Below are 27,649 nucleotides of genomic sequence, written 5' to 3' on the forward strand. Positions count from 1 at the left end.
TCCTGTGGGCGAAAATGCCTTGTTGATGCGAGAGGTCAGAGGAGAATGGGCCGACTGATTCAAGCTGATAGAAGAGCAACTTTGACTGAAATAACCACTCGTTACAACCGAGGTATGCAGACAACACACATGACCTTGAGGCGGATGGGCTACAACAGCAGAAGACCCCACCGGGTACCACTCATCTCCACTACAAATAGGAAAAAGAGGCGACAATTTGCAAGAGCTCACCAAAACTGGACAGTTGAAGACTGGAAAAATGTTGCCTGGTCTGATGAGTCTCGATTTCAGATGGTAGAGTCAGAATTTGGCGTAAACAGAATGAGATCATGGATCATCATGCCTTGTTCCCACTGTTGGGCTGGTGGTGGTGGTGTAATGGTGTGGGGATGTTTTCTTGGCACACTTTAGGCCCCTTAGTGCCAATTGGGCATCGGCCTACCTGAGCATTGTTTCTGACCATGTCCATCCCTTTATGGCCACCATGTCCCCATCCTCTGATGGCAGGATAATGACCATGTCACAAAGCTGGAATCATCTCAAATTGGTTTCTTGAACATGTCAATGAGTTGACTGTACTAATATGGCCGCCACAGTCACCAGATCTCAACCCAATAGAGCATCTTTGGGATGTGGAGGAACGGGAGCTTCATCCCACAAATCTCCATCAACTGCGAGATGCTATCCTATCAATATCGGCCGACATTTCCAAAGAATGCTTTCAGCACCTTGTTGAATCAACGCCACGGAGAATTAAGGCAGTTTTGAAGGATAAAGTCAAACACAGCATTAGTGTGTGTTCCTAATAATCCTTTAGGTGAGTCAGTGTATATTAATAATATATGGTGTAATGCACAGATGATGTATTACACACGTCCAATGGATGTTTACTGGCATGAATACACACGTCGTCCACTTCCGCTTATGTAACGTGTGTTTATAACGACTGATTGATTCCAGTCCCGCACTCGTATCCATCTGTGTTTTACATAAATCCACATTACCGCTGGGATTTGATTTGCTCATGAAAAGCCCCGGAGAGGAAGAGGAGGTAAAAATAGTCGGTCCCACGCACACACACACCGAGATAGACGAGTGTGTGAGTGTTTTCTCACTGCAGATATAAATCATAGACTCTGTTCTGTGTGTGTTATTACTGTGTGTATCCAGCAGGAGAAGCTCTCACACAGATGCTCACAGCGAACCACACATTACCCATGTTCACTAGAGTGTGATCAGGACACTATAGTTCATTTATATAAGTGAGGAGAGCAAAATAAAGTAAACTGAGACATATTACACCCAAATATTCTTCAAACGTGTGTGTGACCAATAATGATTCCTCTACTTTGAGCTGACGATGTTCTGCTGAAGTGTGTTTTCTGTAATCGCTAATGCTCTTTTTACACACACTGAACAACATTCGCATTGCTTGAGCTAAACTGCTATTATCTAATTTAACAGCTGACAGATATTCAACATGATTCATGTGTGAGACGGACAAAACCAGTCAAATATCATATTTCCTGTCATAGTTGATCACCGTTTTCTAAACTATAGCGAATAAACTGTGATAATGTGAGAATGGTGTCCGAATAAATTTTGATTTGACTGTGTATTATTTGTGGTCAAAGAAGCAAAGCCCTCACACACCATACACACACACACACACACACACACACACACACACACACACACACACACACACACACACACACACACGTTGGTTTCAAAAACCCTTTTCCATTGGCTAAATAAACGCCTCTCATTACTGGACACACAGCAGAAAGTGATGATGATGATGATGATGATGATGATGATGTTATGTGTGTTGTTTGGTCAGGTGTGACGCGAGCAGTCCTCACATTCACCCGGTGGGCTGGTGTCAGGATCACGGCCGCCCGCTCACGGCTCCTCAGGGTGGGTATGAATCCGACAGTGATCTGTTATTATCAGAGGAGACTGTCTGAGATATGTATTTCAGAAATGTATATACAAAATCACTGTTAGCTAAAAATGTATTCATTTTTTTTAAAAAATGTAATGCACAAACAATGAGCTTATTGAAGTGATGAATACTTAAGAAAATATAGCATATATTTAGGATAGTATATTTTATACCCCTACTGGAAAAAATGTTTTTTTACTTAGTATTTTTGTCTTGTTTTCAGTCCAAATAGTCCAAATTAATTTGATGCTTGAAAAAAAACTAAATGATCTGCAAATGGGGGAAGAAAAATAATGTTAATTTAAAGGATTAGTTCACTTTTGAAAAAACTTTTGCTGATAATTTCCTCACCCCTCGTGTCATCCAAGATGTCCACGTCTTTCTTTCCTCAGTCGAAAAGAAATGAAGGTTTTTGATGAAAACATTCCAGGATTTTTCTCCATATAATGGACTTCAATGGGGACCAAACGGTTCAAGGTCCAAAAGACAGTTAATAACAGTTTCAGATGCAGCTTCAAATGTCTTTAAACGACACCAGACGATGAATAAGGGTCTTATCATGCGAAACGATCGCTTATTCCAAAAATGTAACTTTTCTAAGGACAAATGCTAGCCTTGCTCTATTCTGTGAGGCGCGTTTGTAACGTCACGTAATACGTAATTACATTCCAGAAGTACAGAGTCAGTGTTTACAAGTTGAACGCATAGGTTGAACGTGCAAACTAACTCAAACGCCGTTTACAAAAAAGGAATTAAAAGGTAAAACAACGATGTCAGACAATTTTGACTCTGTACTTCCGGCTACGTCGCCCGTGACCTTTTGAACGTAATTACGTATTACGTGACGTTACAAACGCGCCTCACAGAATAGAGCAAGGCTAGCATTTGTCCTTAGAAAAGTTACATTTTTGAAATGACCGATCGTTTCGCATGATAAGACCCTTATTCATCGTCTGGTGTCGTTTAAAGACATTTGAAGCTGCACTGAAACTGTTATTAACTCTCTTTTGGACCTTGAACCGTTTGGTCCCCATTGAAGTCCATTATATGGAGAAAATCCTGGAATGATTTCATCAAAAACCTTCATTTCTTTTCGACTGAGGAAAGAAAGACATGGACATCTTGGATGACATGGGGGCGAGTAAATTATCAGCATAAGTTTTTTCAAAAGTGAACTACTCCTTTAAACAGAAACAAGATTATTTTTCTGCTTGTTTTAAACAAAAACTCACTTGTAGCCAATCACAGACATATCCAATGAGCTTGTGAACTCAACGGCCAATCAGAGGTGCTCACCAATCCGCTCAAAGCCTCACATTTGAAAAATGTCAGTACAGACTTGGTACCGAAGTCCTCATAATAATTAATGCGCAGAATAAAGGGGCGGGGCCTGGTTGAGTGAGTTAGTAGTGTGTTAAACTGGCGGTTCTGGAAATGGGCGGGGCTTTCCCCAAACACTGTGATATTATGCCCTCAAGGTCTTGATGATGTTTTATGCTCATCTGGAAAATGTTTTCAGACATGACCTCGATTCACCACAGCACACACTGATTTACACAACGCTTCAGCCGTACGTACAGGCGTGTTTGTGTGTGTGTGTGATTGTGTGTATCTGTGTTTTAGGACACCCCAATCCAGAGCATTTCACCTGGGACGAATACATGGAAGACACCAGCGCTACCGCCGCCCCGAGTCAAGCCTTCTGTGTGGTGAGTGTGTGTGTGTGTGTGTGTAGAGGCCGGCTCACGGGTTCCAGCCGCTCATGAAGCTGGAGTGTGTGTGTGTGTGTTGTTGTTTTGAGCGTGTGTGTTGTTGTTTTGTGTGTGTGTGTGTGTGTTCTGACCCGTTGTGTTCCTGTAGAGGCCGGCTCACGGGTTCCAGCCGCTCATGAAGCTGGAGTGTGTGTGTGTGTGTGTGTGTGTGTGTGTGTTGTTGTTTTGAGTGTGTGTGTGTGTGTGTGTGTGTGTTCTGACCTGTTGTGTTCCTGTAGAGGCCGGCTCACGGGTTCCAGCCGCTCATGAAGCTGGAGTGTGTGTGTGTGTGTGTGTGTGTGTATGTGTGTTGTTGTTTTGAGTGTGTGTGTGTGTGTGTGTGTGTGTGTGTGTGTGTTCTGACCTGTTGTGTTCCTGTAGAGGCCGGCTCACGGGTTCCAGCCGCTCATGAAGCTGCAGTGTGTGTGTGTGTGTGCGTGTGTGTGTGTTGTTGTTGTTTTGAGCGTGTGTGTTGTTGTTTTGAGTGTGTGTGTGTGTGTGTGTGTGTGTGTGTTCTGACCTGTTGTGTTCCTGTAGAGGCCGGCTCACGGGTTCCAGCCGCTCATGAAGCTGGAGTGTGTGTGTATGTGTGTGTGTGTGTGTGTGTTCTGACCCGTTGTGTTCCTGTAGAGGCCGGCTCACGGGTTCCAGCCGCTCATGAAGCTGGAGTGTGTGTGTATGTGTGTTGTTGTTTTGAGTGTGTATGTGTGTGTGTGTATGTGTGTTCTGACCCGTTGTGTTCCTGTAGAGGCCGGCTCACGGGTTCCAGCCGCTCATGAAGCTGGAGTGTGTGTGTGTGTGTGTGTATGTGTGTTGTTGTTTTGAGTGTGTGTGTGTGTGTGTGTGTGTGTTCTGACCTGTTGTGTTCCTGTAGAGGCCGGCTCACGGGTTCCAGCCGCTCATGAAGCTGGAGTGTGTGTGTATGTGTGTGTGTGTGTGTGTGTTCTGACCCGTTGTGTTCCTGTAGAGGCCGGCTCACGGGTTCCAGCCGCTCATGAAGCTGGAGTGTGTGGACAGGAGGAACCCGATGCTGATCCGCGTCGCCACCGTCACCGACACCGAAGACTACAGAGTCAAAGTGAGGAAGAGCTGATGGCTCCCGTCACACACCTTCCTGTGAACGCCTCCATTTATTTGAAATCTAATATTTGAACATTACGAATGTCTTTACTGCAGTTTAATGCGTCATTGATAAAAGTATTAACTTATTTCTTTTTTGACCCTAAATCATCTCCATATTTATCACTTTTGTACTTTTGTAGTGGTTTGTTAGTGGTTTGATGTTGATGCATCATCTGAATGTAAGCTGTGAGAGAAACTCGTGTGTGTGTGTGTGTTTGGTGTGTAATGAGGATCTCTCGGTTCCTCAGGTGCATTTCGACGGCTGGCATGAGAAGTTTGATTTCTGGGTGGATTCAGATCTGCCGGATCTTCATCCGATGGGCTGGTGCTCCAGGACGGGTCACCCGCTAGAACCACCGCTCGGTGAGTGTGTGTGTGTGTGTGTGTGTGTGTGAGAGTGAGTCTGTTCCCATTATGCCACACTAATAGAACACATGATGAATTACTCGGCTGACCGGAGAGACGTGAAGTTTTACTGTGTTTAGTATGATATATGAAGCGTTGTTATCATCCGAGTGTGTGTGTGTGTGTGTGTGTGTGTGAGGACCTGAAATAGCCGCTGGTCTCTAGAGTAATGCTGTAGAAACATGTTACATTAGTGTTTCATGAAGTCAAATACAGGCTAAAGCACTGCGCTCATTCAGTGTGTGTTATGTGGTGTTTAGAGTGTGTGTGTGTTTTGAGCGTGTGTGTTGTTGTTTTGAGCGTGTGTGTGTTGTTGTTTTGAGAGTGTGTATTGTTGTTTTGAGCGTGTGTGTTGTTGTTTTGAGAGTGTGTGTTGTTGTTTTGATTGTGTGTTGTTGTTTTGAGAGTGTGTGTTGTTGTTTTGAGCGTGTGTGTGTGTGTTGTTGTTTTGATTGTGTGTGTTGTTGTTTTGATTGTGTGTATTGTTGTTTTGAGAGTGTGTATTGTTGTTTTGAGAGTGTGTGTTGTTGTTTTGAGCGTGTGTGTGTTGTTGTTTTGAGAGTGTGTATTGTTGTTTTGAGAGTGTGTGTTGTTGTTTTGAGCGTGTGTGTGTGTGTATTGTTGTTTTGATTGTGTGTGTTGTTGTTTTGAGCGTGTGTGTTGTTGTTTTGAGAGTGTGTATTGTTGTTTTGATTGTGTGTGTTGTTGTTTTGATTGTGTGTGTTGTTGTTTTGAGCGTGTGTGTGTTGTTTTGATTGTGTGTGTTGTTGTTTTGAGCGTGTGTGTTGTTGTTTTGATTGTGTGTGTTGTTGTTTTGATTGTGTGTATTGTTGTTTTGATTGTGTGTATTGTTGTTTTGATTGTGTGTGTTGTTGTTTTGAGCGTGTGTGTGTTGTTTTGATTGTGTGTGTTGTTGTTTTGAGCGTGTGTGTGTTGTTTTGATTGTGTGTGTTGTTGTTTTGAGCGTGTGTGTTGTTGTTTTGATTGTGTGTATTGTTGTTTTGAGCGTGTGTGTTGTTGTTTTGATTGTGTGTGTTGTTGTTTTGATTGTGTGTATTGTTGTTTTGAGCGTGTGTGTTGTTGTTTTGAGCGTGTGTGTTGTTTTGAGCGTGTGTGTGTTGTTGTTTTGATTGTGTGTGTTGTTTTGATTGTGTGTGTTGTTGTTTTGAGCGTGTGTGTTGTTGTTTTGATTGTTTGTATTGTTGTTTTGAGCGTGTGTGTTGTTTTGAGCGTGTGTGTTGTTTTGAGCGTGTGTGTTGTTTTGAGCGTGTGTGTTGTTTTGAGCGTGTGTGTGTTGTTGTTTTGATTGTGTGTATTGTTGTTTTGAGCGTGTGTGTTGTTGTTTTGAGCATGTGTGTTGTTTTGAGCGTGTGTGTGTTGTTGTTTTGAGCGTGTGTGTGTGTGTTGTTGTTTTGATTGTGTGTGTTGTTGTTTTGATTGTGTGTGTTGTTGTTTTGAAGCACACGCAGGGCTCTCAGACGTGAAGACGGTGGCGCAGGGTGTGTGTCCGACTCCGGGCTGCAGGGGCATCGGACACATCAAAGGAGCAAAATACACCGGACACCACAGGTGAGACACACACACACACACACACACACACACACTATACACTTTATCAGCTCATGTATTTCCTGGAAATCGAACCCTTTACCTTGTGGTTGCAAGCGCTGTTGCCTTTTACACTTTTCCGCCTGTGCTTCTCTCAGTGGCATCTGCTCACAAATGAACGAGTGCTAAACGAGTGCGGTCCCACAATATAAGGGACCCCCGGATCTCTCCTCCTTCATTCAGCAGCGCTGCTATTCCTGCAGCTCACCTTCCCCTATCCGTATAATCAGCTGCGCTCGTATAGAGAAACGATCCTGTCTTTTTTTAGAAAGCCACTTCTGATTATACCGACGGCGTAAGACAGGAACTGCGCTTCTGTAAAGTCCTCTCCGCTTCGAGATGGAGGTTTTCATTAAAAGCTCATTTCAATCCTATTTGCATACAGTATATCTCCAAACTAGCGGTTTACGCAGAACGCTGCAGTCGTGTCAGTATTCTCGGGATGGTTTGGTTTGCATCACTTTAATAAACATCCTCTAGAGTTAAATGAGTTTGACACACAGACTTTGTTTATATGAGACACCCAAATTCATTATTACAGTAAACAAGAGATATATGAGCTGAACTATATTCCAATAGATGCATAATTTAACATGCATATTATAATAAGTAATCATAATCTTTTACCGCCTCGTCTACTGGAGCTTCATAATTTAATCTTTATTATAGATGAACTCATTATCTGTTACAGTGTAGTTTTATTTTTATTACATTTTTTTTTTAAATGTGCATCTTAAATTTTACTTTTATTTATTTATTTGTATTTTATTTGTATTCATTTTCAAAATTTATTTAATATAAAAAACAATTTTTGGACTTTTTAATTTATTTTATTTTTTACATTTTTTTATTTGTGTATATTTTTTATTTTATTTCTTAAATTGTACTTGTTTTTTTTATTTTTTTTATTCTTTTTAATATTACATTAAATGCATTAATAATATTTTTGAGTATTTTAAAAATGGTTGTCCTGTTTTATAATTTAATGTGTATTTTTATTTCAGTTGTAGACGAGCTATATGAGCTGAACTATATTCCAATAGATGCATAATTTAACATGCATATTATAATGAGTAATCATAATCTTTTACCGCCTCGTCTACTGGAGCTTCATAATTTAATCTTTATTATAGATGAACTCATTATCTGTTACAGTGTAGTTTTATTTTTATTTAATTTTTAAAAAAAATTTTGCATCTTAAATTTTACTTTATTTATTTGTATTTTATTTGTATTAATTTTCAAATTTTATTTAATATAAAAAAATTTTACTTTTTAATTTTTAATTTTTAAAATTTTTTATTTGTGTATTTTTTATTTTATTTTATTTCTTAAATTGTACTTGTTTTTTATTTATTTTTTGTTCTTTTTAATATTAAATTAAACGCATTAATAATATTTTTGAGTATTTTGAAAATGGTTGTCCTGTTTTATAATTTAATGTGAATTTTTATTTCAGTTGTAGACACGCTATATGAGCTGAACTATATTCCAATAGATGCATAATTTAACATGCATATTATAATGAGTAATCATAATCTTCCATCGCCTCGTCTACTGGAGCTTCATAATTTAATCTTCATTATAGATGAACTCATTATCTGTTACAGTGTAGGATGAGAAACATATAAAGTCGTGTTTTGGCCTCTTGAATATGAAAGTCACTCTGAGCTCTTGCTGCAATGAATAAATAAATAATATTATAATATTATAATATGCAAGATGGACTGGTCGTTCTTTTCAGTGCAGTCCAGCTGCATTATTTCCCTCACACACACACACACACCGGTCGAGCTGTGTGAAGTGGTTTCTCCCAGTTCAGTGAGTGGATCTCTATTCTTAGATCTATACGCTGAGTTTGACCTGAGGACTGAGAAGTGTGTGGACTGAGGAGTGTGTGGAGTGAGGAGTGTGTGGACTGAGGATCAGATCAGAGAAGTGCATCAGATTTTAGATCTCGATCATATGGGGCGACGCTCACTCTCTCTCTCTCTCTCTCTCTCTCTCTCTCTCTCTCTCAGTGCCTTCGGTTGCCCGTATTCCGACATGAACATGAAGAAAGACGTGGTTCTGCCCGACCGGCTCGGAGGAGAGAAGCAGATCACCTTCGTCCCTGTGCACTTTGTCCAGAAAACCAAACGCCTGTGTCCAGATGAAGAAGAGGAAGAAGAGGAGGAAGAGGATGATGGGAAGGTGGAGAACAGGTTTGTGAATACTACTGCAGTGTCTCATTTGATCCATCTGATCTATAAAACGTTAATGGATCCCAGCCGAGGAATAAGAGTCTGATCTAGACAAACCAGCGACATTTACAACACAATACACACTTTATCCACTAATGCTGGTCTTGATCGTTGAAAGGTCAAGCGTGACGTAGGCGCAAGAGCCGACCTAGAGTTTACAAAGACTGAGTCAAACTCCATTTACACAAATCAAATAAAAGGAAGAATAACGATGTCCTACTCTACATCGCCCGTGTCATGTGACCGCCGCACCTTTCCTGCGTCATTACGCTCCGTTGTACTATTCCTTGAAACGACAGGGGACGACTCAAGTAACCATCAGGAATCGGTGAGAAGTAGAAAGATAAACACATGACAATGTTTATTTTTTTTGTATTTCACCACCAATACAAAAATAATCATGTAAAACCCAGTAAACCCTGAGATTATTACTTGTGACATTACAAAAGAATATGTATGTGGGAACTAAATTAATGCTCTCTTAAATATTTTCTACATTCACTAAACATGTTTCATGTACATTTGTATTGAACATGGACATTTGTTCATTGCTATTGTATGCCAAATTTTTTAAAATGTAACTAATTTAGACGTGCAAACTGGGTGCTGGTGTGATGAGAAGAAGTTCGCGCTCGGCTTTGTTTTTATGAGAGAACATATAATTTTAAACCCTTTCTGCAGGCCAGTAGATTATTATTTAGAGTACACATGAGTGGGGTCAAAAACATTTTATTTTATACTGTGCATTTGTGCTAAATAAATATTTGCATAATTTGTAATTGATTTATTCTTTGAAAAATGTATATTAATTTATGCAATTGCAATGCCTTGATTTTAGTAACGTTTGTACACAGTCATAGCCATAAATGCAATGATACTAATAATTGGCATAATTTCTTTCGGTGTTTCGGTTTTCGGTTTTCGGCCTTGGCCAAGAATTTTCATTTCGGTGCATCCCTATTCTGAAATGAACTAATACTTTAATTGTCACTCATGTGATGTTTGGCCTCAGAACAGCTTTGCTCTGTCAGTGTGTGTCCTGAGAGAGAGAGAGATCTGCATTATCTGTGCGCAGTGTGTGAGCATCCATCAACTATAGAGTGCGTCAGCAGCTCCACGTTTCATTTGAAAGCGTCAGTGCTCGAGTTCAGTCAATAAACGTGTGTGTGTGTGTGTGTTACACGGTCATCTTGTGTCGACTCCAGGAAGAGGAGGAATCGCTGATTTGCTCAGAGGTTTGGAGTCGTGACAAACTCGTTCGCTGCCAAGAGCCGAATCCAGCGGACGAGTGTGTGCAGCTCAGGACGAGTGTGTGCAGCCTAATGTGGTTTACGGAGACGCCCGTGCAGCAGTCGGACTCATAGCTGTCAACCCTCACGTGTTTTCCGGGTTTCTCACGTATTTTGTCTCTGTTCCCGCTGTCTTCCCGTTTTAGTATTTTCCCGTGAAATATCCCGTATTTTTACGCTCTGATTGTGTGAGACGTACAAGCTCGGAAATATTCGGCTTGAAGTCGTTCACACTCGGATGCAGCGCCGGAGACACATTTTATTTTACGCTTTTATTTTACTGTCTATGGTTTGTATTTTGGCTGCCATGTTAACGCACACTGCCTGCGTGACACGCGCAAACGCATGCATGCTAGAAATGCATGCACGCGACACGCAAGCATGTTGGAAGCGTTTCCAGGCAAAAAAAACAAAACAATGTTTATATGCCAAAAATTTCCAATATTTTTGCCTATATATATTTTCATGTCATTTTTTTTAGACAATCGAGTCCTGGTGTCCACTACAGAGGTCATAGCATAACATAGGAATAAAATATCTTTTTTTTTTTTTTTCGTTTGTTTCTTGTGCTCTTAATAATGTAAAAAAAAAAAAAAAATCCCTTATTTTGGCGATGGATTCCGGGAAATCTCCCTTATTTTCAATGTTGACAGCTGTGGTCGGACTCATTACAACCTCTGCTCTTATTTATTCAGATGATGTTTTATTTTTGCATTTATGTTTATACAGTTTTTATTTTAATATTAGTTTAATTTTGTTATGTTTTTGTCACTTTTATTAGATATATGAAGAGTTCAGATGCAAAAGTCTCTAAGTGCCATTTGAAATTTTCTTCTTTAATGATGATTTTTATCAAGCTTGTATATTTAAGTTCAGTGATTTCACTTAAATGGAAATGATAATTACCTATTAATTGTTATTTAAGTGAAATTACTGAACTTAAATATACAAGCTTGATAAAAATCATCATTAAAGAAGAAAATTTCAAATGGCATTTAGAGGCTTTTGCATTTGAACTCTTCATATATATATATATATATATATATATATAAAATATTTTTTTTATTTAGTTGTCATTTTCACATTTTTTTGCGTGCATCTTAAATTTAGTTTATTTAATTTTATTTTGTAATTAATTTTTATTATTTTATTCTTTTTAATATTAAATTAAAAACATTAGCAATATTTTTGAGAACTTTAAACATGGTTGTCCTGTTATAGAATTTAAAGTAAATTTTTATTTCACTTTTACACTTAGCTCCGTTTTAGTTGTTAATAATGTCCAGATAAATCATTTATAATAAATACTTCAATATTCCATAAAAAGTGCGAACAGTCCTGTGAGGCCCAGGTTTCACTGACGTGTGTGTGTGTGTGTGTGTGTGTGTCAGGGAGATGATGGCGTATGAAGTGGACGCTCCTCGTCTGCGCGGTCGCCCTGCGCTGGTGAAGCGAGAGATGAAGGAAGAGCCGGTGACTCTCGGGAAGAGAGGCCGTTTGCCCAACAGGTGCGGATTCAGCTATAAACTCATCAATTATGATCGTTAGGTGGTAACGACGTGATACATAGAGGACACAGGAAAACATTACTAATAAACTCAAATATTACACTCTCTCACACTCTATGTTTCTCTCTTATTCTCTCTCTATGTCTCTCTCTCTCTCTGTTCAGAATCTCTCAGTCTGCGAAGTTTCTGCGCATCAAAGACGAGGACGAGGACATCGACGTGAACAGTGTCATTTCAGGTGTGTGTGTGTGTGTGTGTTCTCACTCATTCAGGTGTGTGTTTAACGACTGAAGTGTGTTGCATGTTTCAGCCAATCACGTTCCCTCTTTCACGTCAGTGTTTGATGACTGAAGTCTCGTCTGTCAGACTCCTCGAGTGTGTGTGAGAGCGAGCTCATGTGAGATGTGTGTTGTTCACATTAATAATATGATATCCAGCGTTTTCACAGCGGTTTCATTGATTGTCATAATTTTCGGATTGTTTCCATGGAGACACGAGAGCCCTCCAGTCCGGAATGTTTCATTATAGTCAGCAGGAGACGGAACGTGTGTGTGTGTGTCAGTCACATGATGCGAAAATGCATGTGTGTGTGTGCGCGCAAGTCATGACTTTGTGAGTGTGTGTGACTGTGAGTGTGTGTTGAGAGTGTGTGAGATCTGCAGCAGCGTATTCAGAAATGATGCGAAAAAATATCTTATTTTTAGAACACTGCAATATAATGCTGCGATTTCCATGGAAAATCCTGCTGTGTGTGTGTGTGTGTGTGTGTGTGTGTGTGTGTGTGTGTGTGTGTGTGTGTGTGTGTGTGTGCGTGCGTGCGTGCGTGCGTGCGTGTGTGTGTGAGGAGGCGTTTGGTGAATCAGCTCTTTCTCTAGACGAGCAGGTTGAGCTTCAGGTTTATTCTCACTGAAACAAGAAATACTTTCCCCTCAAATCACACATCAGATTAAATCTTACATTTTGAAGTGCAAAATCGTCTTTTCTTGTTAAACATATGATAAGAGTCTTTATGTACATGTTTGAATAATCATGTTTACATTTATTTAAAATATTTAAGTAAACTATAAAAAAATAAATATTTTTTATAAAATTAACAAAATAAAAACATTTGTTGTTGTTGTTTTTTATAAATGTCTATATAACTGTTTGTCAGTGTTAGTTATTTTAGTACATCAAGTTAAACTGAAAGGATAATCATAAGTTGCCTCTGCAGTAAGAGAGAGAGAGAGAGAGAGAGAGACTGATGCATTCTGTGGTTCTCAGGCTCATTAGACTTAAGGGTCAGTGTTTTTGTGAATTTTAGTAGTTTATATATATATATTTTTTTTTTATTTAGTTTGTATTTGTATTCATTTTCACATTTTTTTGCGTGCATCTTAAATTTAGTTTATTCAATTCTATTTTGTAATTAATTTTTATTATTTTATTCTTTTTATATATTGAATTAAAAACATTAGCAATATTTTTGAGAATTTTAAACACGGTTGTCCTGTTTTAGAATTTAAAGTAAATTTTTATTTCACTTTTACACTTTCACTACACTTTATTTCATCATGTTTACATTCATTTAAAATATTTAAGTAAAATATTAAAAAATACATTTTTTTTTATAAAATTAACAAAATAAAAACTGTTGTTGTTTTTTATAAATGTCTATATAACTGTTTGTCAGTGTTAGTTATTTTAGTACATCAAGTTAAACTGAAAGGATAATCATACGTTGCCTCTGCAGTAAGAGAGAGAGAGAGAGAGAGAGAGAGACTGATGCATTCTGTGGTTCTCAGGCTCATTAGACTTAAGGCTCAGTGTTGGTCGAGAGACTCTGACAGCAGCGACTTGAGTTTCATGAGCTGACCGTGTTAAACTCACACACCTGACAGATCACGTCACATGACCCTGACGATCACATCACATGACCCTGATGATCACATCACATGACCCTGACGATCACATCACATGACCCTGACAGATCACGTCACATGACCCTGATGGATCACATCACATGACCCTGACGATCACATCACATGACCCTGATGGATCACATCACATGACCCTGACAGATCACGTCACATGACCCTGACGATCACATCACATGACCCTGACGATCACATCACATGACCCTGACGGATCACATCACATGACCCTGACGATCACATCACATGACCCTGACAGATCAAATCACGTGCGGTCTGTGTTTGTGTTTTGATTACGAATTGATTCGTTAATCCTTGATTTTCTTCTTTACCACTCATTTATAAACAAGCACTTTCTAATTTTATATCATGTGAACTTATCCTCGATACTATTCCTTATAAAAAACAATCGGATTGCTTAGATATCGCTACTCAGATCCAACTTTCCGAATCTCGGCTTCTAGATTTTACCCCGCTAGCATTTCATCGTCTCATTTTACACCCGTTTCACTGACAGGATTTGGGTTACATCCAGCATTTCAGTCCTAAATTAGTAGTGATATTGGTAGTATCACTACTAATTACTGTTTATCTGTTATAATGGCGACTGATTAATGAAAGCAATAAGCAATATTGACCTTCACCCTTCGTGTCTCTATAACAGGGCTATTTAGAAAAGGGGCGTGGCAAAATACACCTAAAGCCTATAACTCCTAAATGAAAACTCAAAACTTTATGAAAATTGGTGAACGCATGCGACGTATGATTCTTATCAAACATGCACACTTTTATGGAGATCGGACCTTAGGTGGCGCTATAACTTAAAAAAGTTTAAAAACACACATTTCCTGGTCAATGGCCTGTATTGGCTGTAAATGGTCTTCTCCATCTATGATGTCAGTGGTTAAATGCTTGCTAAATAAAACGTAATATCTTTTTATGCATGTGCGTGTGCTCAAAGCCCCGATAAATGTTGCGCGCAGCTTTAATTAATCTTTGTTAACGTCAAGAAAAAGACGACCGTCCGTGTGAGCTGAGGTTTGTTGGATGGTATTTGTGAACTGGCTGGTTTTCCTTCATCGTGTCCTTGAGGAGCAGATGGTGTGTGTGTGTGTGTGTGTGTGTGTGTGTGATGGAGTCGAGGGATGCCTGATCTTCCTCTTCACTGTCAATATTTACAGTCGTGGTTCTGTGTTTAACATGAGCTGCAGTTGATCCGTGATTCATCCGTGTCTGTCATGATGGAGTGTGTATTGAACACTGAATGGTTGTGTGTGATCATCTCTGATCTGAGTTCAGTGAGATCTGACGGGTGTACGGTGTCGTCTGAAGGGTAGAGTCTCTCAAGCTCTTGATTGATTGGACGATCTCAGTCTATCAGTCTTTCCTGACACGACATTAGATGATGAATGATGTGCTTTCAGAAGAGCTCTCCTCTCCTCTCCGTCTGATGAAGAAGTTTGGGTTTGACTCTGTTTTACATCAGCTGCCTGCGAATGATGAAGATGATTATGATGATGAGGATGATTACAGTGACCAGATGACCTGAAATCGAAGCTGTTGTCCTGAATCCCGAATCTGGCCCTAATTGTCCCGAAAATTACACTAAAGCAAAATCTTGAGTAGTTATTGTCTGATAGAACATGAATAACAGTCTCCGTGTGTGTAAATGTGTGTGTCTGTGACAGCGAGTGTGAAGGTCAGTCTTTAGTGACTGATGACATCAGAAGAAGACACTTCTGAGACAGGAAGTGACGCGCTGAGCTCGACCGATAAAGGATTTTGAAGGCCGATACCGATACAAATATTTTTGGGTTTTAAAATCCGATATATCGGCCGATATTTTTTTACATTTTTTTTTTTTATTAAATATTGTTGGATTTCACACACGTGTAAAAGAAAAGCGAACTTTTCGGCACAAGATACGTTTGATACTTTTTCTCTATGTCTAAATGTTCACTCCTCGCAAGTATAACTTACATTTTACAATGCAGGGACTGTAACTAGAGATATGCTAGCTATACATACAGTAATCATGGCTTTATTTAGGCAGAAAAAGTTCATTGTGGTTTCCAAGCTCATTAATGTTAACGTTAGCGGTCTTCCACTGATGATAGTGGCGTTAGCTAGCTTTGTGGTTATGATGAGCCATAATTTAGCAATAGATAACATCATACTGCAAATTGTAAAACATACATTTTCAATATAACAGGCCAAGGAGAGATGATTGAAGCATGTTTCGTCCGTTTTTATTTTATTTTTGAAATATTAATTTATCCGCCATTATAACTGCCGATACCGATATTATGGAAAATGCCTAATATCGGCCGATAATATCGGTCTGGCTCTAGAAGTGACACGCTGAGCTTCCTGTGTCTGTGACAGGAAGTGACACGCTGAGCTTTGTGTGTCCTTAAGCGCTGTTGGAGAACAAGCTTTTTATTTGTCAAGTGGAATAATGAGTGTCTGTTGTGGTGTGTGATGTGAGGATCTTTGTAATGAGCCGTTCAGTGTGTGTGTGTGTGTGTGTGTGTGTGTGTGTGTGTGTGTGTGCTGTTCTTTTGTGTCCTGCAGTGCATCTCGAGCTGTGAGACTCTAATCCTCCTCGACACCGTCGTCTCGCGTCTCGATCTCTCGTGATCATGTGACACAACAGATTGCAAACAGTTGCTCAGACGACGATGCGGTGTGACAATCGCCGTGGCAACGGGTTGTGTAACGGGACACAGGTGGCCGTGCGGATCCGAGTGAATCTCGTCGACACACACACACACACACTGACGATGTTTTGCAGTGATGATGTCAGATGCTCGTTCTTCATTCCTTTATAGCTGAACACTCGTCAGTAATACTCTGGACATTAACCCTTAAAGACCTGCACTCAGCATCAAGTGCCATATATCATTTTTAACAGGAGAGCTTGAAGTTTCAATTTATCTCATTTAAATAATCCTATTTTACATTTAATTTGTCTTAGAATAGATGAATTTACCAGATTTAAGAAAAACAACAGAATATTTGAAGTGATTTTCTTTACTCAACTCAAAGAAATCCTCCTGAAGTTTGGATTTTTTCCTTTAGAAAGCTGTACTTGGATATTTTACATTTCCAGATGTAATTTTGACTACATGTAACAATCCCTAAGCAAGTCATGGGCATTTATTACAACATTATTATAGGTGATTTTCAGTCAAAACAGTGTTTTTCATACTTACAATTTAGATGCGTCCAAAAACGTTAAGGAAGTAACATAAATAAAAACATTTTAGTAGAACAATGAAGCAAAAAAAACTTTATATATATATATACTATATATATATATATATATATATATATTAGGGCTGTGCAAAAATTAATTGCGATTAATCGCATCCAAAATAAAAGTCTGTGTTAACATTATATATTTGTGTGTGCTGTATATAATTATTTTGTATATATAAATTCACACACATGCATGTATATATTTAAGAAAATGTGTTATTCATATATAAAATATTTATATTTATATAATATAGATTATGTATTTATATATATAAACAGAATTTAAGCGCAAATAATTCTTAAATATATACATGCATGCATAGGTATTTATATATACAAAATAATTATATACAGCACACACAAATATATTATGTAAACACAGACTTTTATTTTGGATGCGATTAATCGCAATTAACTTTTGCACAGCCCTAATATATATATATATATATATATATACACACACATAGCCTATATGAACTACTTTGACTTCTCCTCTAAAGCCAAAAAGATGCAAATAGTTTTTAACCAAGCTTTAAAACTAGTAATACGACTAAGTATCGACATATCTAATAATTTCATGATTGTGTGTGTGTGTTTGTGTGTGTGGCTGTTTGAGCGATGTTGACCTGATAATGTAGTAAAGCCTGAAAACACCTGCATCATCACGTCCATCCATACGGTGATAAACACACACACACACACACACACTCCTCAGTCCCTCAACACACACGTTTCTTCTTTTTCATGCTGTCCTTCCATTGACTTCTGTGTTTGTTATTTAAAGCTAATGATGTTTTCTATCCCCTTTATGTGTTGTTTTCCTCACTTTACATGATACACACACTCACACACACACACTCGCATGACTCATTGAGTTGCGCTAACAGGACCTGCCGTGTGTTTAGCAGCTCTTCTGGTCAGATCGTGAAAGGCCGTGTTTCTGCCAAACCCTCACGGGCGTCTTTAACACTGCCAGGAACATAGAGCGAGATCTCAGTCTGTGTGTGTGTGTGTGTGTGTGTGTGTGTGTGTGTGTGTGTGTGTGCACAGAACCACAGAAATAAACACGCTGAATCTGCGCAGTGTGTCATTGAACATAAAAGTTCTTCTGGACCCTATAACGTTTATTTGTACAGCGCTTCTCACACACACATCGTTTCACAGGAAACACGGTGATCTGTTATTATCAGAGGAGACTGTCTTTCAGAAATGTACATATACAAAATCACAGTTAGCGAAAAATGTATTCATTCATTTAAACAATGTATTAATTTAATGCAGAATCTATGAGCTCACTGAAGTGATGAATACTCGTTTGTTAACAGATTATGACATTTAGAAAAATGTTGCATTTTTATAATAAACATAATTCATGGATTATTTTTTTGAGTGTAAAAATTACCCTTAGAGTGAAATTAGTTAATGTGGCAAATGAAAAAAGGTGGTGAAGGTTTAATACAGTGTTGTAGTACTCGAGACTCGGACTCGTCTCGGACTCGGTCTCGAGACCATATTTTAATGGTGTTGGTCTTGTCATGGACTCGTGTGCATTTGGACTCGGAATTGACTCGTACTCGAACATTTTTTTTTTAGGACTCGGAATTATTCCCGAGTCCACTCGAGTTCAATTAAAAATATTTTTCATGATTATTAATGTATGTTAATAAAATATTTCTTTAAATTGATTGACACGCCCAGAGATTGGTGATTTTCTAGTGTGCAACTGCGCATGACAAATTGTAATAAAATTACTTTTAACACCACCTACTATGTGGCCTTTTTACCCTAAACTGATCATATTTTTTAAACTCTAAGTAAATTCAGTAAAAAAAAAAAAAAAGATTTCTCTAAGTAAATAAATGTAAATTAGGTAATCAACCCTCACTGGTCTCGGTCTCGACTCGGACTCGACCGTCTCTGGTCTCGGACTCGACTCGGACTCGACTCTCTCTGGTCTCGGTGTCGACTCGGACTCGACTCTCTCTGGTCTCGGTGTCGACTCGGACTCGAGTGAGGTGGTCTCGACTACAACACTGGTTTAATACCTGAACTAGTTTGACAGAAGAAACATTATAAAACACATGATGACTGTAGAGGAGTGTGTTCCTGTCGCTCATGTTTATCTACATGGCACTGTTTATCAGTCAAATACTGAGTGCCTTAAAGTCCTAAAGTCCCCCTGTGGTGCGTTTAATGTTGTTTATGTGTGTATGTGGTGTGTTTAATCCGCTGTAACACACACACCATGTGTGCGTTGATAAGTGGACAGCATTGCTGAGTATTTCCTCCTTAAAACTGCAGTGAACCAAAGACAGTCTCAAAAACACGCTTTGGTGTTTCTGACGTCACAAACCACCGTGTAACCAATCAGATCAACGTGTGATCGACAACCGAGTCAGTGGAGGTGGGGCTCATTTGCATATTCATAGATCCGCGCATACTAAATGAGGCAAGGGTGTCGAGTTACATTCAAGATATTTTAAGACATGAAGACGGAAAAAAGATTGAATTGTAAAGTTGCAGGGGAGTTACTCTGCTCTTCGGCTGGAGACGAGGTCTTCCTCTGTAAAAGCCTGATGTGTGTTTCCCCAGAGCGTAACATGGACAGTCTCCAGCAGGCGCTCCATCAGTCCGTGTTCCTGTCCGCCATGTCGGCTCACCCGAGTCGGGACCTGCCGCTGTGCTGGGATCAGCACTGTAAACTCCTGCCCGGGGTCGCCGGCGTCCAGGCCAGCCTCGTCACACACTGGAGCGTAGAGGAGGTAAGGAACACCGCATCGCGTATGTGTGTGTGTGTGTGTGTGTGTGTGTGTGTGTGTGTGTCAGGTCATGTCTTGGTTTATTTGGACCATGTAATCTCACTTATGTTTCCAATAAAGTCCTCCATCTCCGTTTATACAAAATGCAATATTCATACACCGTTTCGATTCACTGTAATTCTCAACACTGACTGCGATCAGAGCCCGTCTAACGGAGAGCCTATTAGCCCTGTTGTGTATCATCCTGGTTGCAGTTCCATTATAATTCCACTGGGGGTGATCACGGGCGAGTGCAGAATGAATGGGAGTCTATGGGGCTAAACGGCTAAATGTGTCTCTTTCACCTGCTTGTCGTTAAATTAACATCGATTTTATTGTTGATTCCGCAAGTTCAATATAGATTATAGGCCAAAAGTCGAATGATTGAGTACTTATGTCCGTTTGATTTCTTACAGGTTAGGCCGTTGTTGGCCCGAACACGCTAGCATTCTGCTATTGTGTGACGTCATCACATTTTTAGAACAGATAAGTGAACTTAAAAATGCAATTTTCAGCTGAGTGTATTTTCTTAGCCCTCCCTTTTGAATGCAACTTTCAAATTACTTGACAAAAAATTACATCCTGAGAAAAGTGGATTTCTGGGGGTGAAACCCCATTGACCCCCATTCATTCTGCACTCGACCGCGAGCGCCCCCGCATGGACAGAGACGCGTTACTGCAGCCAGTCCACAACCCGGAAGTAACCAGCCAGTAGGGTTGGGTATCGTTTGAATTTGAACGATTCTGATTCCGATTCCTTGTTTCGATTCCGGTTCCTAAAGATTCTCGATTCCGATTCTTTTAAGAGGCAGGATCAAAAAAGTTTAGCTAACCTTGCTAACCAACGGTCTTTCTGAAGGAAATAATCCTTCTGTCACAAATTTTGCATTTTGCCGAGATTTCGTTATTTTTAGAAAAGTGAAGCCACACTTTGGACCGCCGACGTCAGCTACTCATGTTCGAATTGCGCGGTTATGCCAGCGCTTCTTCGTTGGTGTTGTTCAGCGGTTTCTTCTTCCGCTCGGCGGACTGTGAATATCGAAACTAGGAATCGAAATTTTAACTTTTGAACGATTCCGGGAAAAACTAAAAGTTAGTCCCGGTTCCAATCGATACTCGATTCTCGATACCCAACCCTACCAGCCAGTGCCAATTCTCTTCAATTAGACATTCTCTGCTGCGATGTGGAATTTTGTGAAAAACAGTTGATTTACTTGCAGCTTATAATGTCACAGTGTAGCAGACGCATATGCAAATGATGTGACGTGGCGTGGACCAATGGCAGCGCAGAGCCCGGAGGTCACGTGATCCGCTGAGTATATGAATGCTGTCGGGGGTTTGTCATGGTGATGTCGGGTCGCAGAGGTGAAGCGAGCCTCTTCAGGCCGCCGGCACATGATGGGACGGTTGTCATGGTAACCATGCGCGTCTGAACCTGAGCCGGGGCCGCGAGGATGAACCGAGCGCGAGATGTGTGTGTGTTGAACAACAGACTGTGTAAATATCAAACAGCACAGCACTCTTCTGTCAGACCAGCATCTGTGGATTAAGTGTATAAGTGTGTATTGTGTTGTAAATGTCGCTGGTGTGTCTAGATCAGACTCTTATTCCTCGGCTGGAGACTTTGAAACTCACATCTGACCTTCGACCCGTTGGACCCCATTATGGAGAACAATCCTGATTTCTAATCCTTCATTTCCACTGAAGAAAGACAGACGTGAACATCTTGGAGAGTCGATCATCAGGAGAGTGAACTCCTCCTTTAGATATCTCTCCGAGTAACCCTGTTCCTGGATCAGTTTTGTCCGGATGTTAAAGCACCCAAAGTGTGTCTCGTGGGTCTCGACGTCTGCTGTGGTTTGAGCCACACACGCCAGAACATCTGATGGACCGGAGAGCCGGATCGATCTCAGGCAAAATAGCTTTAGTTTGAAGCCTTTTCTAAACGAGTGTGATGGTAATGAGTCGTACAGTAACGATGCTTCCTGTAATCGAGAGAGCAGAACTTCATCATCAGGAACCACAGGCCCGATGCATTAGAGTTATTACAGTCTGGCGGCGTCCGAGAGTGTGTGTCGTGTCGAGAGTGTGTGTCGGTGTCGATGGGGACTTGGTCTTGGCACTCGTGTTGTTGTTGGAGTTTGTGGAGTTTGTTTAATTAAAGCGCGGCACGGATCCAGAGAACATCTGCGGTCTGGAAACTCAATGTCATCCAACACATCAGTGACGTCGAACAGTGTGATTACTGTACTTCTATTTATAAATCTCGTTAACCACAACTATTGTTATAATCATGACTGAAAACAAAAACGTTCAAAGCATTCAATCTTCCCGAAATTAAATACTAAAAATACTAAAATGCAGCAAATCATCGTCTTGAAGAACGAGTCATTGAATCGTTGACTCAAAATGATTCGTTCAAAGCGGCTGATTCATGCAGGGAGAACGCAGAAGTGAGTGAGTCAAGTCGTTCATTAGAACTAATGAAAGTCAAGTCATCTTTATTTATACAGCGCTTTCACAATACAGTACAGCAATAACAGGAAAATGATGCAATAAAGATTGTTCAACAAAATACTGTATAGTCATAGTCTGATTCAACTATTAAACGATTAAAAACTTGTATTTTATGCACCATATCTTGGTTTTGGGAGCAATTTTATTAATTTTGGTGCCATTTTAGCCCCAATCCCCCGTTACTTTCCGTCCCTGGTGTGTGTGTGTGTGTGTGTGTGTGTGTGTGTGTGTGTGTGTGTGTGATGGCAGGGCAAGGCTGTTTTTCGAGGCTGTTTCAAGTGTACCGGATGAAACATAGCGAAGGCTTCTACATCTTTTCTTCTTCGATGCTCCTCCACACACACACACACACACACACACACACTCCTGCGATGGTTATTCTTAGCACTGGATTGTTGGATAATCCTGAATCTCCGAGTGGACGTTTCTCTGTAAACGCTGCAGGATATTTCTGTGCTGACGCTGCAGAAACTCTGAGTCTCTGACACAAACACTGACTGACCCGTCGCCTTCACACACACACACACACCTCGTTAACGTGGTGTTTTCACATGAATCATCTAACTCTGTACCATTAAATTGACTCTGCTTGGAGTGAGTGATTCTCACTCAATACAGCAGAAGAAATATTCTTTGGTCATTATTAATAAACTATTTTATGAGCATAGATGTCTTATACACTGAAATTTTATAAACAAGCAACATTTTACGTGTAATAAATGTATTTTTATTAGGGCTGTGCAAAAATGAATTGTGATTAATCGCATCCAAAATAAAAGTCTGTGTTTACATAATATATTTGTGTGTGCTGTATATAATTATTTTGTATATATAAATACCTATCCATGCATGTATATATTTAAGAATTATTTGCGCTTAAATTCTGTATATATATATAAATACATAATCTATATTATATAAATATAAATATTTTATATATGAATAACACATTTTCTTAAATTTATACATGCATGTGTGTGAATTTATATATAGAAAATAATTATATACAGCACACACAAAAATATTATGTAAACACAGACTTTTATTTTGGATGCGATTAATCGCAATTAATTTTTGCACAGCCCTAATATATATATAATTTGGAGAAGAGAGAGTTTTTTACTTGTTTACTGCAAACACAAAATCTGGCATTAAATATGTATATTTATTTTTATTTGTTTGCATATTTGTGACGTTGTTAACTGGAAACGCATCATCACAGACACGTTTATTAGTGTGACTGCAAATTCAGACACATTGTAACCTTGATGTGTGTGTGTGTGTGTGTGTGTTTCAGGTGGCTGATTTCATCCATTCTTTACCCGGCTGTGAGGAACAGGCCAAGCTGTTCAGAGAGGAGGTGAATCAAACACACACGAGAGATGAAATACACAAAATCATTCCTGCTCATCACAAACACAATCCTAATCAGTGTGTGTGTGTGTCTCCGTTAAAGGAACAGTATCAAAGCTCACAGCAGTTTTAAGATTTACTTATGAAGCATATGTGAGAAATATAAAATAAAAAATCAAGTCTCTTCCGCTCACGGCTGCGTTTATTTGATCAGAAATACAGTAAAACAGTGAAATATTATTCCAGTGTAAGTGTAATGTATTCCTGTGATGTTCAGCATCATCACTCCAGTCTTCAGAGTCACATGACCCTTCAGAAATCACTCTAATATGAGGATCTGATGATCAACACACAGTTATGATTATTATCAGTGTTGAGTTTGTGGAAACAGCTTTTATTTCATATCGAATCTTTCGTAACATTAGAAATGTCTTTACCGTCTCTTTTGATCGATTTAATGCGTCCTTTCAAAAATAGCGAAGTGTAAGATTTACGAGAATTTTTTTTTTTTTGCTGATTGTAAACTTCTCCAATCGAGATCACATCATCAGTATTTTTAGTCCGTAAATCCGGTGTCTCTGCTAAACGTTAATTTTGCCATATTTCGGATATGATTCATCTGTATATGATTCTGTAATGTTTTCCCTCACCAGCAAATCGACGGGAAGGCCTTTCTCCTGTTGACGCAGAGAGATATCGTTAAGATAATGAGCGTGAAGCTCGGCCCCGCCCTCAAGATCTACAACTCCATCCTGATGTTCCGACACGCTGAAGACGACCAATCGGCAGCCGGCGACAGCAACACATGATGCCCAGGCGACCAATCACAGCCCAGTTCCCTGCCCCTGCGAGTCTGTGTGTGAAACAGATATAAATCTGCTGTCTCGATGCATTCCTACACCTCTCGTGCCCCGAACGCCCTCCGTTAGTGCTTTCACCCGTACGAATCAGGTTTCTGTGTCCACGACCCGGTTCTGCCTTCAAACACACACGTGTGCGAACTCCTCTTACTTAAAGGATTAGTTCACTTTCAAATGAAAATTAGCCCATGATTTACTCTCCCTCAAGTCATCCTAGGTGTATATGACTTTCTTCTTTCAGACGTATACAATCAGTTATATAAAAAAATGTCCTGGCTCTTCCAAGCTAATGGCAGTGAATTGCAACCAATAGATTGAAGCTCATAAAAGTGCATCTGTCCATCATAAAAGTGCATCTATTCATGATAAAAGCGCATTTGTCCATCATAAAAGTGCATCTGTCCATCATAAAAGTGCATCTATTCATGATAAAAGTGCATTTGTCCATCATAAAAGTGCATCTGTCCATCATAAAAGTGCATCTATCCATCATAAAAGTGCATCTATCCATCATAAAAGTGCATCTATTTGTGATAAAAGTGCATCTATCATCATAAAAGTGCATCTATTTGTGATAAAAGTGCATCTATCATCATAAAAGTGCATATATTCATGATAAAAGTGCATCTATCCATGATAAAAGCGCATTTGTCCATCATAAAAGTGCATCTATCATCATAAAAGTGCATAAATCCATGATAAAAGTGCATTTGTCCATCATAAAAGTGCATTTATCTGATGGACAGATGCACGTTTTTGAGCTCCAATCTGTTGGTTTCCATTCACTGCCATTATAAAGCTTGGAAGAGCCAGGACATGTTTTAATATAACTCTGATTGTATTCGTCTGAAAGAAGAAAGTCATATACACCTCGGATGACTTGAGGAAGAGTAAATCATGGGCTAATTTTCATTTGAAAGTGAACTAATCCTTTAAACTCGACGATATGACAATCAATCAGACGCGGTTACCGGCGCATTATCAGGGGTTTCTCGTTCACGGTGCTATTTATACTCAAACAAACAGGTGAACAGCGACTTCAGGATTTACTCTCGAATGTGTGTGTGTGTGTGAGATGACTTTAAATGAATAGTTCATCCAATAATGATCGTTCTGTCATCTTTACTCGCGCTCGAGTCCAAACCCGTTGACTTTCATCAAAATAACGCCAGTTAACACCGGGTCTGTTCGGCACCATATGATAATCATGTAAGGCTTTTAATAGCTTTGAATTATGACTGAAAATCTCATTGATTAAAAAAGTTCTGCTTCTCTGGATCTCTCGAATCACATTTATATTAGGGCTGTCAAACGATTAATCGCATCCAAAATAAAAGTGTGTATAATTATTTAATATATATAAATACATACACATGCTTGTATATATTTAAGAAAAAAATATAATATAATAATTATATGATATAAATTATAAATAAATATATATACAGTATATACATGAAAATATTTCTGTGTGTGTGTGTATTTATGTATAAAAAGTAATTGATATTTGTCCACTCTGTCCATTTCAGTGGAGAACGGCTTCAGTTTCTGTATATTATTCAGAAAGCGTTGATCCAATACTATTTTTATGGTGTTTTTGGAGAGCGCGAGTGATGATGACGAAGCGGTGATTAGTGTCTGAACTCTTCATCGATACTCAGAGATTTGTCCCTTTCTGTTACTTCCTCTAATTTTATTCTATTTTGTACAGTTCTGTATGATTTTTGCTGTACCTGATGAATCATCTTTTATTTATTGTGCAGAATCACCGTATGTTTGCACAGTGAAGGATAATAATATATTGTATATGACAAATATAAAATGCCAAATGGATTTGTTTTAAATTGAAGAGTGTTTATTTTTGTGATGTATTGCACAGAGCCCGAATAAGACGACTCCCCGTTTATGTTTAATGAAATATTATAAAAGTAGTAGGCTAAGTGGAACACTTTATTGGAGTGTGAATGCTGCGCTCTCATTGGCTCTCGGAGCAGATCACGTGATCTGAATTCTCGTTTCGCATCAGGGAATTTCTGATGATTATTTAAAGACTTGCTATAATGCACAAAGCAAAATGATATATATTTGCTATGAATTTTGACTTTGGTGTGATTTCATTGAATCCGTCTCATTTTGAACTTTTCTTTCATTTAGCCAAACGTCAGGAATGTAAGTCCATCGTGTGTGTGTGTGTGTAGTTCAGTTTCACTGAAGATGATCAGTTGAGTTGCATTGCTGTATTAGTTCACTGCAGTTCAGTCCATGATTGATTTATTGATCTGATGTTCTGAACATATTTATAGAGCCTCTGTCTTACACTCACTCACACTTTGTCCAACAGAATTCATTGAGTCCACATGCGCACCCTCATAATAAACAGTGCAAATCTGCTCTGCGTCTGTCGTCTTTATGTAAACGTCTCGGTGGATGTTCTTAGGGAGAACACATGTTGTTTCTCAGCGTGGTTCATCAGGACACAAGAAATGTCAGAAAACATTTCTCATCTCCGGCCGCAGCATTAGTGGAAGAACACGTTGATTTATCCGCGTTTATTAATAGAGTGGAGCTCGACCCGAAGCAGCCGAGTGCATCTGAATATGAATGTGAAATCAGTGAATGTTGTTCTGTTAGAGCAGCTCATGACCTTCAGATGCACCTCGATCATCTGGACGAGCGCCATGGACAATCAACCAATCCGGTTAATATGAATATACGGATTTATAAACCTTATCATTTATTTTGTGCTTGGCTGTTTGTTTTAAAGAATCCTTTTCAATACACTTTTAGACCTAAAGGTTTAGTGCGGTTCTATATAGGAATCTAGGGTTCTCATCTCGATTTTAAAGAACCCTTAATGCCCAAAAAATTTTCTATATAGAACACTAGGGTTCTCGACTGAATTTTAAAGAACCCTTTATGCCAAAAAAGCTTCTATATAGAACCCTAGGGTTCTCAACTCGATTTTAAAGAACGCTTCATGCCCAAAAAAGGTTCTATATAGAACACTGGGGTTCTCGACTCAATTTTAAAGAACCCTTTATGCCAAAAAAGCTTCTATATAGAACCCTAGGGT

At 39.2% G+C, this 27,649-nt stretch overlaps 1 protein-coding gene across 3 annotated transcripts in view; it reads left to right on the plus strand.

The window, feature by feature from the left end:
- The window catches only part of l3mbtl4 (L3MBTL histone methyl-lysine binding protein 4), a 37,420-nt gene extending 10,454 nt beyond the window's left edge, over positions 1-26,966 (plus strand). For all 3 annotated transcript variants that reach the window (XM_039656370.2, XM_039656371.2, XM_089125994.1), the window contains 11 exons: positions 1,844-1,920; positions 3,572-3,657; positions 4,667-4,777; positions 5,070-5,184; positions 6,687-6,795; positions 8,856-9,038; positions 11,758-11,874; positions 12,039-12,112; positions 19,641-19,810; positions 23,661-23,723; positions 24,370-26,966. In XM_039656370.2, coding sequence (XP_039512304.1) covers positions 1,844-1,920; positions 3,572-3,657; positions 4,667-4,777; positions 5,070-5,184; positions 6,687-6,795; positions 8,856-9,038; positions 11,758-11,874; positions 12,039-12,112; positions 19,641-19,810; positions 23,661-23,723; positions 24,370-24,525 — 1,261 coding nt within the window. In that variant the 3' untranslated portion in view covers positions 24,526-26,966. The remainder of the gene's footprint in view (positions 1-1,843; positions 1,921-3,571; positions 3,658-4,666; positions 4,778-5,069; positions 5,185-6,686; positions 6,796-8,855; positions 9,039-11,757; positions 11,875-12,038; positions 12,113-19,640; positions 19,811-23,660; positions 23,724-24,369) is intronic.
- Positions 26,967-27,649: the final 683 nt, after the last annotated feature.

The sequence above is a fragment of the Pimephales promelas genome, chromosome 22, assembly GCF_988280905.1.
Source record: "Pimephales promelas chromosome 22, fPimPro1.hap1.1, whole genome shotgun sequence".
Lineage (NCBI taxonomy): Eukaryota > Metazoa > Chordata > Actinopteri > Cypriniformes > Leuciscidae > Pimephales > Pimephales promelas.